General features: G+C 41.1%; 1 protein-coding gene across 2 annotated transcripts in view; it reads right to left on the reverse strand.

Moving 5' to 3' along the window:
• The window catches only part of ptprz1a (protein tyrosine phosphatase receptor type Z1a), a 143,311-nt gene that overhangs the window by 27,634 nt on the left and 100,014 nt on the right, over window positions 1-15,663 (reverse strand). Inside the window, exons 13-18 of one of the 2 annotated variants that reach the window (XM_028585485.1) lie at window positions 14,520-14,658; window positions 9,594-9,682; window positions 9,000-9,085; window positions 6,419-6,439; window positions 4,522-4,618; window positions 3,853-3,935 (exon numbers count right to left, since the gene is read on the reverse strand). In XM_028585485.1, coding sequence (XP_028441286.1) covers window positions 3,853-3,935; window positions 4,522-4,618; window positions 6,419-6,439; window positions 9,000-9,085; window positions 9,594-9,682; window positions 14,520-14,658 — 515 coding nt within the window. The remainder of the gene's footprint in view (window positions 1-3,852; window positions 3,936-4,521; window positions 4,619-6,418; window positions 6,440-8,999; window positions 9,086-9,593; window positions 9,683-14,519; window positions 14,659-15,663) is intronic. The other variant, XM_028585486.1, reaches the window with a different exon arrangement.

Genomic DNA, 15,663 nt, shown 5'->3' on the forward strand with positions numbered 1-15,663 from the left:
CATAATGCATTTTGTGAGAGATGAGTTGATGAAGATACTTCACCCTCTAAAGGCTGGAGGAACTGCAAGGGGAGAGCAAGAATTAATATTTCCCTGCAACTTTGATGAATGGAATATTAAATAATGGACACATGGATTGTCAGTTTACTGTGTCCTTTTGGATTTAATGCCTCAGAGACGCATGCTACCTAGCAACAACACTTTTTGTAGCTGTTGCCATAACTACACATTTAAGATGATGTGGTGAACTAGCCTATAACTTTTGTCTATCTGTAATCACCTTGATATTATATGGAAGTATAATCTAACACTAAATCGGCAATGTTTTACCGGTCGTCTGAGTGACCTGATGCTCAGTGCTGAAACTGTTCCCGGGACCTGAGAGACAAACCATCAGAGGAAGAACAGCATCAGGAAAGTCTCAGTATCCGCAAGAAGATGCATCAGGATGACCATTGACCTGACAGCCTACCTTACCAGCTGACACAACACTATACAAGAAACCCTTTACTCATTTTTCCATTGTCTTTGAAAGGAGGCTGTGCACACAGCTGAAAAAAAATTAAGCACCTTGAGGAGCTGTAATTCTGGTCTGGTGGAAAGAAGACTTTGTAACAATTTTGTCAGGTTACCCCTAAACACAAGTTTGTGACCTCTAGGGTGGGTGAGTTCTGTCCGACGATGGCAGGCGAAGTCACAACGCCATAAATGAGCCTCCAGGAATTAAGTTTGTTGGCAAGGAGGCCGACAGTATCTATGACTACACACTGTCCCCTGATTTTTTGTTCGGTAGAAAACGCACAAATGTACCCCCACGGTTAATTTAAATACCCCCAAATTATAAAGCCTGCTTGTTGTTCAATTCAAAATTCTGATTTATTAAGTGATTCAGATGTCATTTCATCACTACATCTACCCTAAACGAATAAAGAATAAGAAAAATACCTACAGTATAATTTATCTCTAAATTCCTCCCAAACATCCAGATTATTGCTCAGTAGGTTATACATTCCATTTAATAATAGCATAGGTACCCAGTAGGTAAAAAATAACTACAGTCTAAGTTCTTTGTAAAATCCCAATTGTTACCTCCTTATTCCATAACTTCCATCATAAGTCTTGGTTGGTACTGTACTGGTGTACACTGTAATTACACTGTACGTTGTGGGCTGTAATCTAAATCTTAAGTGTATTTTTTTGGTAAAAATCTGTTGTGAATCGGTTACATTCTGTAGAAACTCTGAACCAAGTCTCTCTTATTGGTTTTAAATGGTATAGATACATTTGTATCATAAGTTGTTTTCCTTTCTGAAGATGTATCTGCATGAACCTACCTTGAACCAATCCTCCTCTCCTATGGAGCCTCTTTCTTATCTTTCTACTCTCACATAGCCACAATTCATTCACAAGTGAATGGAGAGATTGTTAGAAAATGTACATGTTCTCGTGGCTCTGCTTTTTGTACCCAGAGTCAGAACTAAACACGGAGAAACAGAGTTCAGTTTTTATTCTCCACATATCTGGCACAAACTTCCAGAAAACTGCAGCTCCGCTGCCACTCTTAGTTTTTGCAAATCAAGGCTGAAGACTTTTCTTTATGGTGCAGTTTATTGTATAGTAATTGTTCATTTCTTACAGGGCCCTGTAACTTTGATTCTTTTAACTCCTGGACTGACACCACATACAGAGCTGTCTAGGCATAGTGCACTCTTCTCAAACCATTTTGTTTTTTGTTTTAGCTTTATTGTATTATTCTGCTTTTTATTCATTGTGTAAGGAAGACTGGCAAAGCAAGCTTTTCATTGCATGGTGTTAAAGCGCCCATATTATGCTCATTTTCAGGTTCATAACTGTATTTTAAGGTTGTACCAGAATAGGTTTACATGGTTTAATTTTCAAAAAACACCATATTTTTGTTGTACTGCACAGCTCTCTCTCACTGCTGCAGATCCTCTTTTCACCTGGTTTCTGTTTTAGCTACAGAGTGAGACCTCTTTTCATCTTCTTCTTCTGTACTATCTTTGATTGCACTCGCGTGTGACGTCACAGTCCGAGCTGATTTTGAACAGCTCACTAGGAGACTGAAGGCAGGACACATTCAGAAACCGTATCTCACTCAAAACAGCATGGATGGATTTTTTTCAAAGTTTGTATGTGTGTGGAAGCACCAGATACACAAAATAACACCCCAAATCCCAGAAAAAGTGTTTTTTTCATAATATGGGGACTTTAAGTTATACTTACTGTGCATATAACAAAAAAAATTCTTGAATCTTGAATCTTAATTTCAAATCGGTCTTATTCTATTATAGCTGTTTTTATATTTTTAACCGCTCTTTAATGTTTTATGCAAAGCACTTTGAATTGAAAGGTTGCTGAAATGGTATAAAGTTGTCTTCCCCTGATACATTTTCAATGACAAATATGTTGTCTTTACCTAGGGACTATTTTAACACTTCATCGCCTGAAGCTCGCGGCGGACTACCAGAGGAACAGGACCGGACACAACGTTGTAGCCATGACAGTAGACAATGTTTCAAAAATGAACGTTGATGCTAAGAAGCTACATCCTCTAAAATGTGGATCAACCTGGCAAAACACAGAAGATCTACACAGGCGATGAATAATGCAAATCATTATGATGTCACAGTGAAGTTGACCTTTAGGATATAAAATATCATCACTTCATCCTGTTAGACATTTGTGTGAAATTGTGGTTCATCAGTGTTTTAAGCCCCCAACGTCTCCTTCCAGGCAATGCCTCCTGGAAAGCACTAGGGTTAGGTTAGGTTAGGGTTAGGGTTAGGTGCCTTGAAGTCAACGGTTGCAGCACTGCCTGGAAGGAGACGTTGGGGGCTTAAAGCGTAACTCTCGCCAAAATGCAACCTAGGGTCTTTTTGTGAATGTACCCAAGTCAAACTTTCATTTAAAAGCATAATTATGACTGAAGCGCCACTTTTAAGATTTACAGTATTATTGTTTTTCGGTCACTTCAGCAGTTGTTGTTTACGCTCTCGTCAGTCAAAAAGGGTCGATCTCCAAATGTGAATGAACAGACTCCATAGGAGGAAATCTCATTCTTATATGAGGCTCCTTTTTCAACTACAAGGTGAGGTCAATATTGTTTTTCACTAACGACAAAACAACAAATTATCCGTGCATTTAAATGGAACTAAGATTTAGGAGCTTTCTGTCTTTACTCTCCTCCCTCGACTATTTTTGACTGGCTGGGTGGCGGCGACCAGAAAAACCAACAGCTACAGTAAGTTGTTTTTAGTAAACTCTGTGTACACAACCAATGTTGTCAATGCTGAGTTCATGTGTAGAGCCCCTGGTGATACTTGGAGCAAAGTCTCATGTTGTGTCGAGCCTTATTAGCGTTTTAAAAATAGTGATTTTGATGCAATCATTGTAGTGCCCTTAGCACTCCCATTCAAAAGGCCATTTGACCAAAAACGAGAATACGGTCAATCTTAAAAGTGGCGTTTCTGTCTTAATTATGCTTTTAAACGAAAGTCTGACTCGGGTACATTCACAAAAAGACCCTAGTTTGCATTTTAGCGAGCGTTACGCTTTAAAACACCATCAAACAAAATTGCGTCATAGTAAGAGTTTAGAATTCTTGAGTTATGGCCCTTAACATGTTTTGTTAGGTCGTTTGACCACCAAAATCAGTTCACCCTTCAGTTTAAGTGGAAATTTGTACCAAATTGAAAGAAATTCTGAGATATCGCGTTCACGAAAATGAAACAGACGGACGGATGAATGGACAACACAAAAACATTATGCCTCCAGTCACGGCTATCGCCGGCGTGGAGGCATAACAACGCTTCCAAACAGAGATTTCCTTACGTCCACGTAGTTTGCGTTGATGTAATCCCTCGTCTTCCCGTCTTTGTCGGGCTGCGGCGTGAGTCGCACCCGGCTGTGGTCATCTGAGGGTTGAAGAGAAAGAGTAAGACGTGATCAGATCAATGTGGAAAAAATATGTTTTTTTTTTATTAAGTATTGATCTGGGGTCATTTGGAATCTATAAGTCAACGATGAGTTATAGTTACAGCGCCACCTACTCGCAACAGGAAGTATGTCCTGACGAAAATCTTTCGATTTGCCTGAAATTTCCAAGATGTTGTTTAAACATGCTGTACAGCAACATGACATATAGTGTGCTCTAGCGCCACATAGTGGACAAAGGAAGTGGTGCACAATTTGAAATATGTAATTTCCAACGCTATGCACTAAATGAAGGGAATTAATTTTAAATCTTGTGTCCAGTGTCTGACGATCATTGCTGCTTGCAGCTTTAATTTGAAATTGTTCTTATTGTCGACAAATCCCACGAAAAGACTAACACCAACAGTGTTAGTCCGTCACTAAATACTTTCTGACTTCCTGTCAGAACTGCAATCTGAAAGATATGTGGCTTATGAGATATAAAAAAAAGTACAAGATACACACAACAGAACTGTCATTCTTTTGAAGTGTTATGTTGTGTAACATCACACAGTGAAGTGTACTCACAGGCCAGGATGTTGCTGTATCTGTTTTTTGTTGTGTTGTCAGGATGGTGGGAGCTGTCAGTCGTCATCCCCATGTCCACCGTGCACGACTGAATCTCCTGAACACACAAAGAAGACCTTTAAACCCTTGAAGACGAGAGGTGGGAGCATAGCTACATACTTCGGTGAAGTTTAGAGGTACTGCTACTGTATTTGAGTACAGTTCGGACAGCTACTGTTACTGGGTAATTTGCAGATTCAGAGTTTAAATTCCACACAAGATGACATATTACTCTAATATTACTTGTCTGTAGGGCTGGGTACATTTAAAAATGTGCAATACTGTTTTTAATATGACACCTGAGGTTCAGTACCAATACCAATATACATGTCCCCCCTATATCTTATTTTGAGGGATACAAACATGTTTTTTCAAGTTCTCAAAAGTTGAATGTTGTCCAAACACAAGCAGCTCTGTTTAGATAAAATACGGTATGAAAATCAGGAATTATCTGATTGAAGAAAAAAAAACATTATAATAACTTTCAGCACTTAGCCATTTTTGATACTTGGTGTTGAGGACACAACAAAACATCTACTGTGCTCAAGTGACAATGAGTTTCCTATATTATCTAAAGCGGTGTGTGGAATTGTCTAATTGTGATTATGTCATTTACTTAAAAATGACTAGTTCCATGGATGTATTAAGAGAGTTGGATACAACACATTGAGTTTGCTTTAGTGGCCAACTGCAACAAAAATTCCACTGCAGCGCAGAAAGCATTGTCTTCATAGACCGTTGCATCCCGTATGCAAATTTGAAAAACTCTGCCTTACTCTGCCTTTGATTGGCTTACCCTGGCATTCTTAGCTAAACCTAACAAACTTTGTGATTGGGTTTATAAAGGCATCATCTGTAAAACTGATACGTTATTAATCTTTATATTATGATTTTTTTTAAACAACAAAAGTTTAATATTTGTGAACTCTCCCCCAGATATTAGAAAAGCTAGTTTTATGTTCATGATGTCATGTCAGTGTAAAGTTTATTGGACAAAGATGTGAAGCCAGGGAGAGAGACTGGGGCTGCTACTCAAGTCTCATATTTGATATCTCCTCGCTCCTCACTTGAACCAGCAAGAATGGAGGAGGGATCTCTGAGGAACTATGAGTGAGGATGGAGTAGGGACCTCTGAGGAGCTATGAGTGAGGATGGAGTAGGGATCTCTGAGGAACTATGAGCGAGGATGGAGGAGGGATCTCTGAGGAGGTACAAGTGAGGATGGAGGAAGGATCTCTGAGGAACTATGAGTGAGGATGGAGGAGGGATCTCTGAGGAGCTATGAGTGAGGATGGAGGAAGGATCTCTGAGGAGCTATGAGCGAGGATGGAGAAGGGATCTCTGAGAAGCTATGAGCAAAGATTGAGGAGGGATCTCTGAGGAGCTACGAGTGAGGATGGAGGAGAGCACCCTTCCTGGAAGCCGTGCAGCTGAAAGGGTTGCTAACTCTGCCCATACAGCTAATGAATTCACAAGACACTTCAGAGGTAAGTCATCCCTATAAAAACACATTTCCTCATTTCCTCTCTCCTCGCGTGAGTACCTCGCAAATCTCCTGGGCCTCCTCGGTCGGACGGACTAACACACGAGGAAGGTAGGGGATGCAATTTAACGAACTGAGACATAGCCTTGGCCATGTTTGTAAGGAATGGGCTTTATTTTGGAGTCAAGTATCCATTTCTTATAATACATCCATGACTTCTTCCACTGGTGTCAAACACAAACAATGCGTCTATACATCCACAGTTCCACACGAACAAAACACACCTAGCATTACGAGACGAGACAAAAACACAGCTACGAGTGCGGCAGCGTCGGTGATGAAGTGAATGAAGGCGTCAGGAGGAGAGCGTCTTACCTCGTAACTCTCCTTCAGTATCTAATGATGAGGGTGAGGAAGCAGCAGGCAGCCAGGATGTTTCCATGACAACACGGACCACAACCAAAGAGGTGCAAAAATACAAATTACAAGACGACACAGAAAACAACTAATCCATCTCACAGCGCAGCTCATGCTGCTGCAACACAAAGGGCAAACCAACACAAATGAAAACAAGGTTATTTAATGCAGCGTTCAAATTCATATAAAAAAAAAGAAATGGAAAATTATTGTTTTTATTATGGGTTGTGCATAACACGCTGCATTCTGGGAATTTTAGGGGTTTGGACTGTATAGTCGGAAAAATCAAGACATTTGAAATGGGCACTGGGAAATTGTGATGTAATGCTTTGGTTTACAAAAAAACATACCTATTTATAATATAATAAATATATAATAATTCATGTAAAATAACATACTTATTTCACAGTTTTTCTAAGATAGTTTTCTAAATTAAGTTTGAATATTTTTGCATTATCTTCACTCTAATTAGATAAGGAAACACCACCATCATCATCACCAATATGAGGAAATACTTGTTGGTGATCAATAGAAAGTGAAATGGTAGCCAAGGTTCCCCCAGGTTTCCAAAAGTTAAATTTAAGACTTTTTAAGGCCTTTTAAAATACCAAATAGAATTAAATTGAATACCAACTCCATGGCCATACTGGCAAAAGTATGTAGGATATAATGGAATATCAGAGAGGATTTTAGGGTATAAAAGTAAGTACTTGAACTTTATACAATATTGTATTGTAGTTCTCAATACATGCTTTGTGACAAAACAATCAAGGAGTAACTTAATCTAAAGAAAGAGCAATACAAATGTTAGACCTTTGTGAACGGAATTTAAGACTTTCTAAAGAAATGTAAGACTTTTAAGGCCTTATTTTTCAAATATTATATTTAAGACTTTTAAGACCGCGCGGGTACCCTGAGTAGTGTCCCTCTGTCCCTCTCTAGCCTTGTTTTCTTTGTGTTGATTTTTTCCTTCAGCGGCAGTTTCAGAACAAGAAGTGGAGCTTTGATTCATGATGTGACTGACGTCACGTTGTTCTGCTGACAGTCGACAGGTAAAAGACAAGTGACACACAAAGAGACGAACCAGGGCTGCAACATTCACCCTCCCACTGATTATTAAGTCATCATGCCACAGCTGAGAATACACTGTACATTATTGTTATTATTATTAGGGCCTGTGCACTTCTAATGCCAGGGCCCAACCGTCAATCAAGTATTTTGTTGAAAAACTGCAGTGATTGAGCCCGGTTTTGACCAGCAGGCTGCATAGCGCCTCTCCCCCCACCCCACCCCTCCCAAACGCACACCAGGGTTGGGATAAAGTTCCTTTAATGTTCACAAAATTGAATTATTGCCATTCACAATAAACTCCTGATAAGTTACGATCAGAGAATCCAAAATAGTCCCGTAGTGTTGCAGCCCTGCGTCAAAGTGTATCCACTCACATCATCAAAGCTCATCATGCACGATGCAGACAACGACATGATGACAGTCAGACACACACACACGCACACACACGCACACGCACGCACACACACACACACACACAAGAGTCAAGTTTAAGTGCACGGTCACACATCACGGATGTATAATATGAACTGGATACAGCGTTCATACCTATGAGAGTTACTTAGTTGCACATAAAGCCTTCTTCTGCATAAAACTTCTGCATATAAAAGTACCTGGATGATCGTACTGCTTCGGCACTATGGATTATCCGCCTCCCGTCCATTTCCATTCTTTGCGAGTGAAGGGACGTATAAAACATTTATCCTGACTCCGCCAGATGGATCGCTTCGCATTTGCTCGGCATATCCATCTGGGAACTTTCCGTTGGAGAATTTTTGGAAAGGGGCGAAAATCCTGGTTAGCTGATTGGATAAACCATCTGTCTATCACCACCTATAGTTGCTGATAGATGGGCCAACTCAACCAATCAGATCAAACTCTTGCCGAAACCAGTCGGGAGAGGAGCAAAAAACATCTTTTCCTCCGAGAAAAGCGTCCAGTGCCGTTTTTTTGCTCTTCTTTCAATGAAGGAATACTTTCTAATTTGGATAAAACTTGCGCGATAGCTACTCTCATCTCATCCGTGGAAGCTGCCATGTTGTTTAGACTGAACAGTCGCTTCTCGCAGATCAGTCTCGCCAGACTGATCTGCGAGTAGAAAACTGGAGCTCGCGAGATCAGGGCGGTCTCACGAGGCTATAAAACATTTGCTTCCGGTGGCAAAACAAATTATCATCTTCACATTGCATAGAGTTAAACTTTGACCGGCGAAATCACAACCTCAGCCAATAGTAAAGCAGCGTGTTTGGTTGACTTCGGTTGAGTTGAGGTTGGCAGTTTTCAGAGCGAGCGAAAATGGAGGAGATGTTGATTTTTGCGGTGTTTAACCAACCAGACAGTATTACCTCAATGCAGGCGATGGTCACTCGCCTGCATTGTCGTATATGTGTGAGCGTGCCTTAAGACAGTAGAGATATATTATGTGTTTTAGTTTCAGTTGGAAAACGGAAAAACTATCCGGTCTTTGTACCTCAAACTCTCGTTGGAAGCCGAGCGTGTCATGCAGCTCTGCCACGTGTTTGACAAACTCCTTCACTGGAAAAGCTGTTTGTTCGTCTGGAAAATAAAGAAGATGAAGATATACTTTATGGATCCCAGAGAGGAAATTCAATAAACAGGAAACAACACTGATCTACCCGTAGGAGAGAAAGTGGTAAGCCAGATTTCTAAAGATGTGTTAATGTGTTTTGCATTATTGAAATAAAAAAAGGAAAGTGTTTGGGAAAGTAACAACATATTTAGAACATACGGATGTATTGAGAAATCTAAGACATTTTAGAAATTTTGTGATTACATATGTTTTTTAAAAGGAAATTAGATTTTAGAAAAAGGAAACAATTTTGAAAGGGAGGACTTTTAGGAAAGTGAGGACAATTAAAAAAAAATAGGTCTGAGTTTCACGTTTTTTTTTCATTAATTCACAAAATCAAGTCAGATTGTAAAGACTTTTGAGGCCATTTGTGATTTGGGGCCGAATAAATAAAACTTGCTGGACTTAATTCTTATTGTGTCTATGTTGTTGGTCCTCAAATGTGGGGTGTGTGTGTGTGTGTGTGTGTGTTACCAGAAGTCAATGCAGCAGTGGACACTGCAGCAATGACTTTGGGTGATGAGCTTTCATCGATGTAGAAGTGAGCCGTCTGAAAACAAGTCCTATACACACACACACACACACACACACACACACACACACACACACACACACACACACACACACACACACACACACACACACACACACACACACACACACATCAGAATGTATTTTAATTTGAATATCAACCATGAAATGTTTGAGATTAAATAAAGCAGTCACTTTTGTCCAAACATATATGAAGAAATAAAAGGTTAATTTCAAATGATCTACTGTATATTTTAGGTTTGACAAAATTTAGGATTACATGGTTTATTGTTTTACATAAATAGAGAAAGTACATACTGGAAGAAAAACAGAAGCGTCCATAAAAAAAAAATCCTAAACTGAAAATACAAATACTGAATATACTGTATATACGTATTCATATATCTGCATTGATGCCATGCTTCAGCCTGTACTGAATCTGAGCGGAGGATCAACTGAAAGGCAGAGGATGCTTTTGTTTTTATGTGACTCTGTGTTAGCCCAGATTTTGGAGAATACAAGTAATCTCCCAAAAAACACAGGAAAAAAAGATGTTCTGTTAATCCTTGACAAGTTTTTAAACGGATGAGATTGCCTCTGATGAACCTGCGTTGTCTCGGCCAGAAATGGGCATCAGGGATTATCACCAACACACACACATACACACAAAAACACACACACACACACACACACACACACACACACAAACGCAGCAAAAGGGTTGAGCTCTGAGATTAAAGACGGGTTTTGGAAGAAACACAAACAGTTATTCTCTCGACGAGTCTGAAGAGACTGTTCATTTCAACCCGTTCTCACTCCGAACTCGTAAAATACGGATGTTTGGACAGAGGCTGTCAGCGTCAGAAGAGACGCAAAACGCGCCCGTCGTATGGCGGTTGGTTGGGGGGAAAGGATGGGTCAAACATCGCAGGACTTTCACCCAGGAGACCGGGGATCGTGTCCCTCGTGGCACGTTTCCTAAACCCAACTGTCCCGTTCTTCTTTACCTAAACCCAACTGTCCCGTTCTTCTATTCCTAAACCCAACTGTCCCGTTCTTCTTTACCTAAACCCAACCGTCCCGTTCTTCTTTTCCTAAACCCAACCGTCCCGTTCTTCTATTCCTAAACCCAACTGTCCCGTTCTTCTTTACCTAAACCCAACCGTCCCGTTCTTCTTTTCCTAAACCCAACCGTCCCGTTCTTCTATTCCTAAACCCAACTGTCCCGTTCTTCTTTTCCTAAACCCAACCGTCCCGTTCTTCTTTACCTAAACCCAACTGTCCCGTTCTTCTTTTCCTAAACCCAACCGTCCCGTTCTTCTTTACCTAAACCCAACTGTCCCGTTCTTCTTTACCTAAACCCAACCGTCCCGTTCTTCTATTCCTAAACCCAACCGTCCCGTTCTTCTTTTCCTAAACCCAACCGTCCCGTTCTTCTATTCCTAAACCCAACTGTCCCGTTCTTCTTTACCTAAACCCAACTGTCCCGTTCTTCTTTACCTAAACCCAACTGTCCCGTTCTTCTTTACCTAAACCCAACTGTCCCGTTCTTCTTTACCTAAACCCAACTGTCCAGGTCTTCCCGCGTGTCATGGAAACATAAGCCCACCCACGAACTTTTCCTTAACCTGACTGCGTCAAAAGGGACGCCAGTAGTCCCGACCCAGCGCGTTTAGATAAAGCGTGTTTTGATAGGACGCTAAAGGAGACGTTTAGCGTCAATACCAACGCCAAAGGCAGCTGATGGGAGTGAGAATCTGTCGTTTGTTTCCACTGAAAGCTGGATTTCCATTCGTCAAGTTAGACCTGTTCAGCACTCTGAACTTCTTAAACGTGGCCATTCATTAGAATCCTTAAATGACTTGAATCTTACTTTAGAAACAAACTAATTTTTTTTTTTAAATGAGTCTGTCATATCTGTTGACCATACCCACAGCCATCTTGGAAATGTTGTCATGGAAACACAAATTTACAAAATGTCACATGACCGCTACCAGGATGTGAGTGTCACTTAGGGACATCATGAGTTCAAATCAAGGATAAAGCTGAATGAGGAAGTTTCCAGAACATTTAAAGAGTGTGTGTGACACCTTTCGGGTTAAATATGTTCATTTCCACAGCTGCTTTTTAAATAATTAAATAAGGCATTTCTAATGATACAATTATGACAATAAAATAGTTGAATGCGGAAGAATCTTAATTTGTTTTCTGTGGGTGTTTTTTATAGAACTGGGATCTTTTGGATCTTGATAAGTCTTGGTCTCGTCTCGGTCTCAACCCCTCACAGTCCTGGTCTTGTTTCGGTATCAATCGCTCAAAGTCTCGGTCTCGGTTTCAACCTCTTAAAGTCTCAGTCTTGTCTTGGTCTCAACCCCTCAAAGTCTTCGTCTCGTTTCAGTCTCAACTCCTTAAACTCTTTGTCTCGTTTTGGTCTCTTTCCCCTCAAAGTCTTGGTTTGGTTACGGTTTCAACCCCTTAAAGTCTCGGTCTCGTCTCGGTCTCAACACATCAAAGTCTTGGTCTCATTTAAGATTATAATTACTTAATTTTAAAGCTTTTAAACAGAAATATTTCAGATGTAACCCCCAATGTATTCGGGAACATTTTCATAGGTAACTAATATAATTACACACGTTTTCCCAGTAACTAATGGATTACAGTTAGGCTTCCTTTATTTTGTAATTAAATTATGTAACGCCGTTACATGTAAGTAGTTACTACCCAGCACTGTACAAGAGTACATACATAAAGTTGGAATTAAAGCTGGGCGATATGGAGTACATAAAATAATCCCAATATTTTGAATACCAAATACTTCAATGCTTCAATGTGTCTATTGGTGCTTTTCCAAAATATGCAATGAGATTTTAAATAAATAATCATCAATAATGTGGATATAACGACGAGTGGGTAAAGGCAAAAAATAAAACAGCTAGAACAGTCTGGTAAGTTCAGAAAATCACATCACATTTAAAACCAGGAAAAGACAACACTTTTTACGATATCCAAAATGTAAGACAATATCTAGGCTCATATATGGATGTCGATATATTACCCAGCCCTAGTTGGAATTGATGCGATGCCTTTAAACACTATTTAGCTACGTGCTGACTTGCTGTTCATCTCTCATCTTGTTGTGAACTTTCAAAAATCCCATCAAACTACTTGACCTCAAATGCACAGCATTGGTGTCCAAATGAGCACTGTGTTGTCAGGAGGGAGTAAACAAGGACACCACAGCAGCCAGATTAGCGCAGTTTGGCCTCCTGCTGCTCGCCCCTACAAGGCGCTGACATGTTTCTTTCTGTCCGACATAATCTCGCGGATGTCCTTTTCTATCCCCCGAGTCCTCTCTGGACGCGCTCGGCTGAGTGGACGCTCGCCGCAGCGTGGGCTGCCTGCAGCCGAGGTACATCCTTCACCGAGCATTAATCCCCCTGCTCCCCAGATTATTACCAGTTTAGCAATGCTCAATCTTGGAGATACAACAACAAGCAGAGCCTAAAAAAACAAGAACAATATGCAGAGTCTCCGGCGCGCCAGATGAGAAATGTACAAAATGTCACGGGAAGTGTTTACACTGCATTTGACAGCGTGTCCTTGATCGGATTTCTGAAGTTGGTTATTTCACAGTCTGAGTGGGAAGCTGAGGGCATACTGCACAGCTGAAGATGTTTACAGCACGAGAAGATATATTTTAGGCTTAGGTCTTGAATAGGCATACAATTTTTTTTTTTTTTTTTAAACATTCTCAAAGAAACGTTTGTTTGCTACAAATCCAGTTTTCCCAATCATTCATCCATTATCTGTAACCGCTTATCCTTTTCATTAAAAAACAAACAACAGCTTCTCTCAAGGTCAGCCGAGAGGCATCCAAAACACTGTCAATGCTGTCAAAAGTGAGCGGCGGCAGCAGCTGAAAGGCTTCATTCAGCCAGCAGCCGCATCAACAGTCCAACACAGGAGGTAATGTTTGTGAAGGGGCTGCTGGTGAAGAGACACACACACACACACACACACACACACAGACACACCTTTCAAGGAGACTCAGCTTTCCAGATAAATACGTCAATGAGTCTTCTGGCTAAAGTCTCCCACTTGACTCTCCCTCCCACATATTATATTATATGAGATATGATGGGGTTGAAGGGCAGGGGGAGTTAAAGGGGCCACGTGTGTGTGTGTGTGTGTGTGTGTGTGTGTGTGTGTGTGTGTGTGTGTGTGTGTGTGTGTGTGTGCATTAAAAAATGCTGGATAGATTATTCACACCATTCTGATTGGTCAGTAAAAGCTATGACATGTCCTAAAACAATTTGTATAGGGGCCAGTAAAAAATGTAAGTAGTAAAAAGTAGAATCAAGTAGTAATTATTTTCTAAAAAACCCAGCTTTACTAGAGCCCCGCAAGCCCGTCGGGGCCCGATGGGGCCCGACAGGCTAAGCCCATTCGGGCCGGGCTCGGGCTTTTTTTTGTTTTTAACAGATCGGACTCGGGCTTATTTTAGCTTCTCTCCTCATTGTGTCCATTTTAGTAGCGTGTGACGTGTGTGTTTGTCTGCGTGTGTAGCAGAGACAGCGCGCATCAAAGAGTGTGCGCGTCAGAGAGAGCTTAAAAGTGATTGATGTTGGTCTAGGGTCGGGTAGGGCTTGAACACCACGGGCCAGGTCCGGGTTAGGGCTGGAGTTTTTGGCCCCGTGCAGGGCTATACGCTGAACCCTCATAATAATATCCATGTTGCTCTGTGCCTGCTGGATGTGTAAATGGAAAAAACTACAAAATCCCTTTCACAGGACAAGACTGAAGTCCAGCTGTGGACTTCTTCTGGCGTCTAATGGCCAAAAACAATCAGGCTTTATTAGCAGTTCTGACCTCCAGTAGATGAAGATGCTGATGAGGACGATCAGGCCGAGGACGGTGAGGGTGGAGATGACGGCCAGAGGGACCACAGCCTTCCTCTCCCCGTCGCGGATCGAACCCACTCTGGACTCGTGGCTGCTGTTACTGGCATCTGGAGAGGAAGAACAGAAGAGGAGAGACATGAAAGCCACTGAGAGAAGAAGAGTGAGCCATCACCTGTTGCCTACACTAACTGGTGTAGATTTTGGAGCGGTTGATTTGTCCCCCTCAAAAAATAAAAAAGAACTCACTCCCCAAAAGAGGTCAAAATAACCGTCCAGGGTGCTCAAAACGTGTCTACATCCTTCCCAATGATTTCAACCGTGAATCTTGCAGTGCACTTTCGCAAGGGTGTAACTTTGGGTTCAACATTGGGGGGGGGGGATTTCAACGTCAAACACTTCATTTTCTGCATTCTGGTGAATTTCTCTGCAACAATTTGTGCCTTTGTTTGCATCAATTTATGTAAAGGAATTATAATAGATTTTGGGGGGGAGGAGGGTTGCATTGGCCAGGTTGTAACCCCCTCCACACCCCTGTAAATTACGCCTAGGCACTTTCGTGTTGCCTTGTCACAAAGCACAGACCCAGTGTCTCTTTTCTTTTCAATAAAGAAAGAAAAAAATATAATAATTGTGTCTACTTGAGCTACATTGGGGAGGTTAAAGAAAACAACAGAAGCGTGAAAATACCGATGTGATTTCTTATGATTTTTTTTTCTTATGTCATGTCTTTTATGTAGATTTTAACTTATGGAGCTTATAGCTTTAACAAGGTTAACAAGAGAAAAACTCAGATTGGGAGATCTGAGGAGCAGTTATCCTCATAAATCCACCAGAGTTTAAAATTACAACACAAAGAAAGAGGAAGGACATCGACGAAAATACATTACTAATCCAACAATCCCAGAAGTGGAACGTCAAGGATATAGACTAGCAGAGCGAAAACCCCAACACACTGTAATATCCAATATCTACTTCAGAACAGCGTTTGGTGTTTTAAGCCCCCAACGTCGTCGGCACTCGGATTAGGCAATGGTTAGGGTTAGGGTTAAGGTTAGGGTTAGGTGCCTGGAAGTCGATGGTCGCAGCGCTGCCTTGAAGTCAACATTGGGGGC

This window comes from Perca flavescens, chromosome 8 (genome assembly GCF_004354835.1).
Source record: "Perca flavescens isolate YP-PL-M2 chromosome 8, PFLA_1.0, whole genome shotgun sequence".
NCBI classification, from domain to species: domain Eukaryota; kingdom Metazoa; phylum Chordata; class Actinopteri; order Perciformes; family Percidae; genus Perca; species Perca flavescens.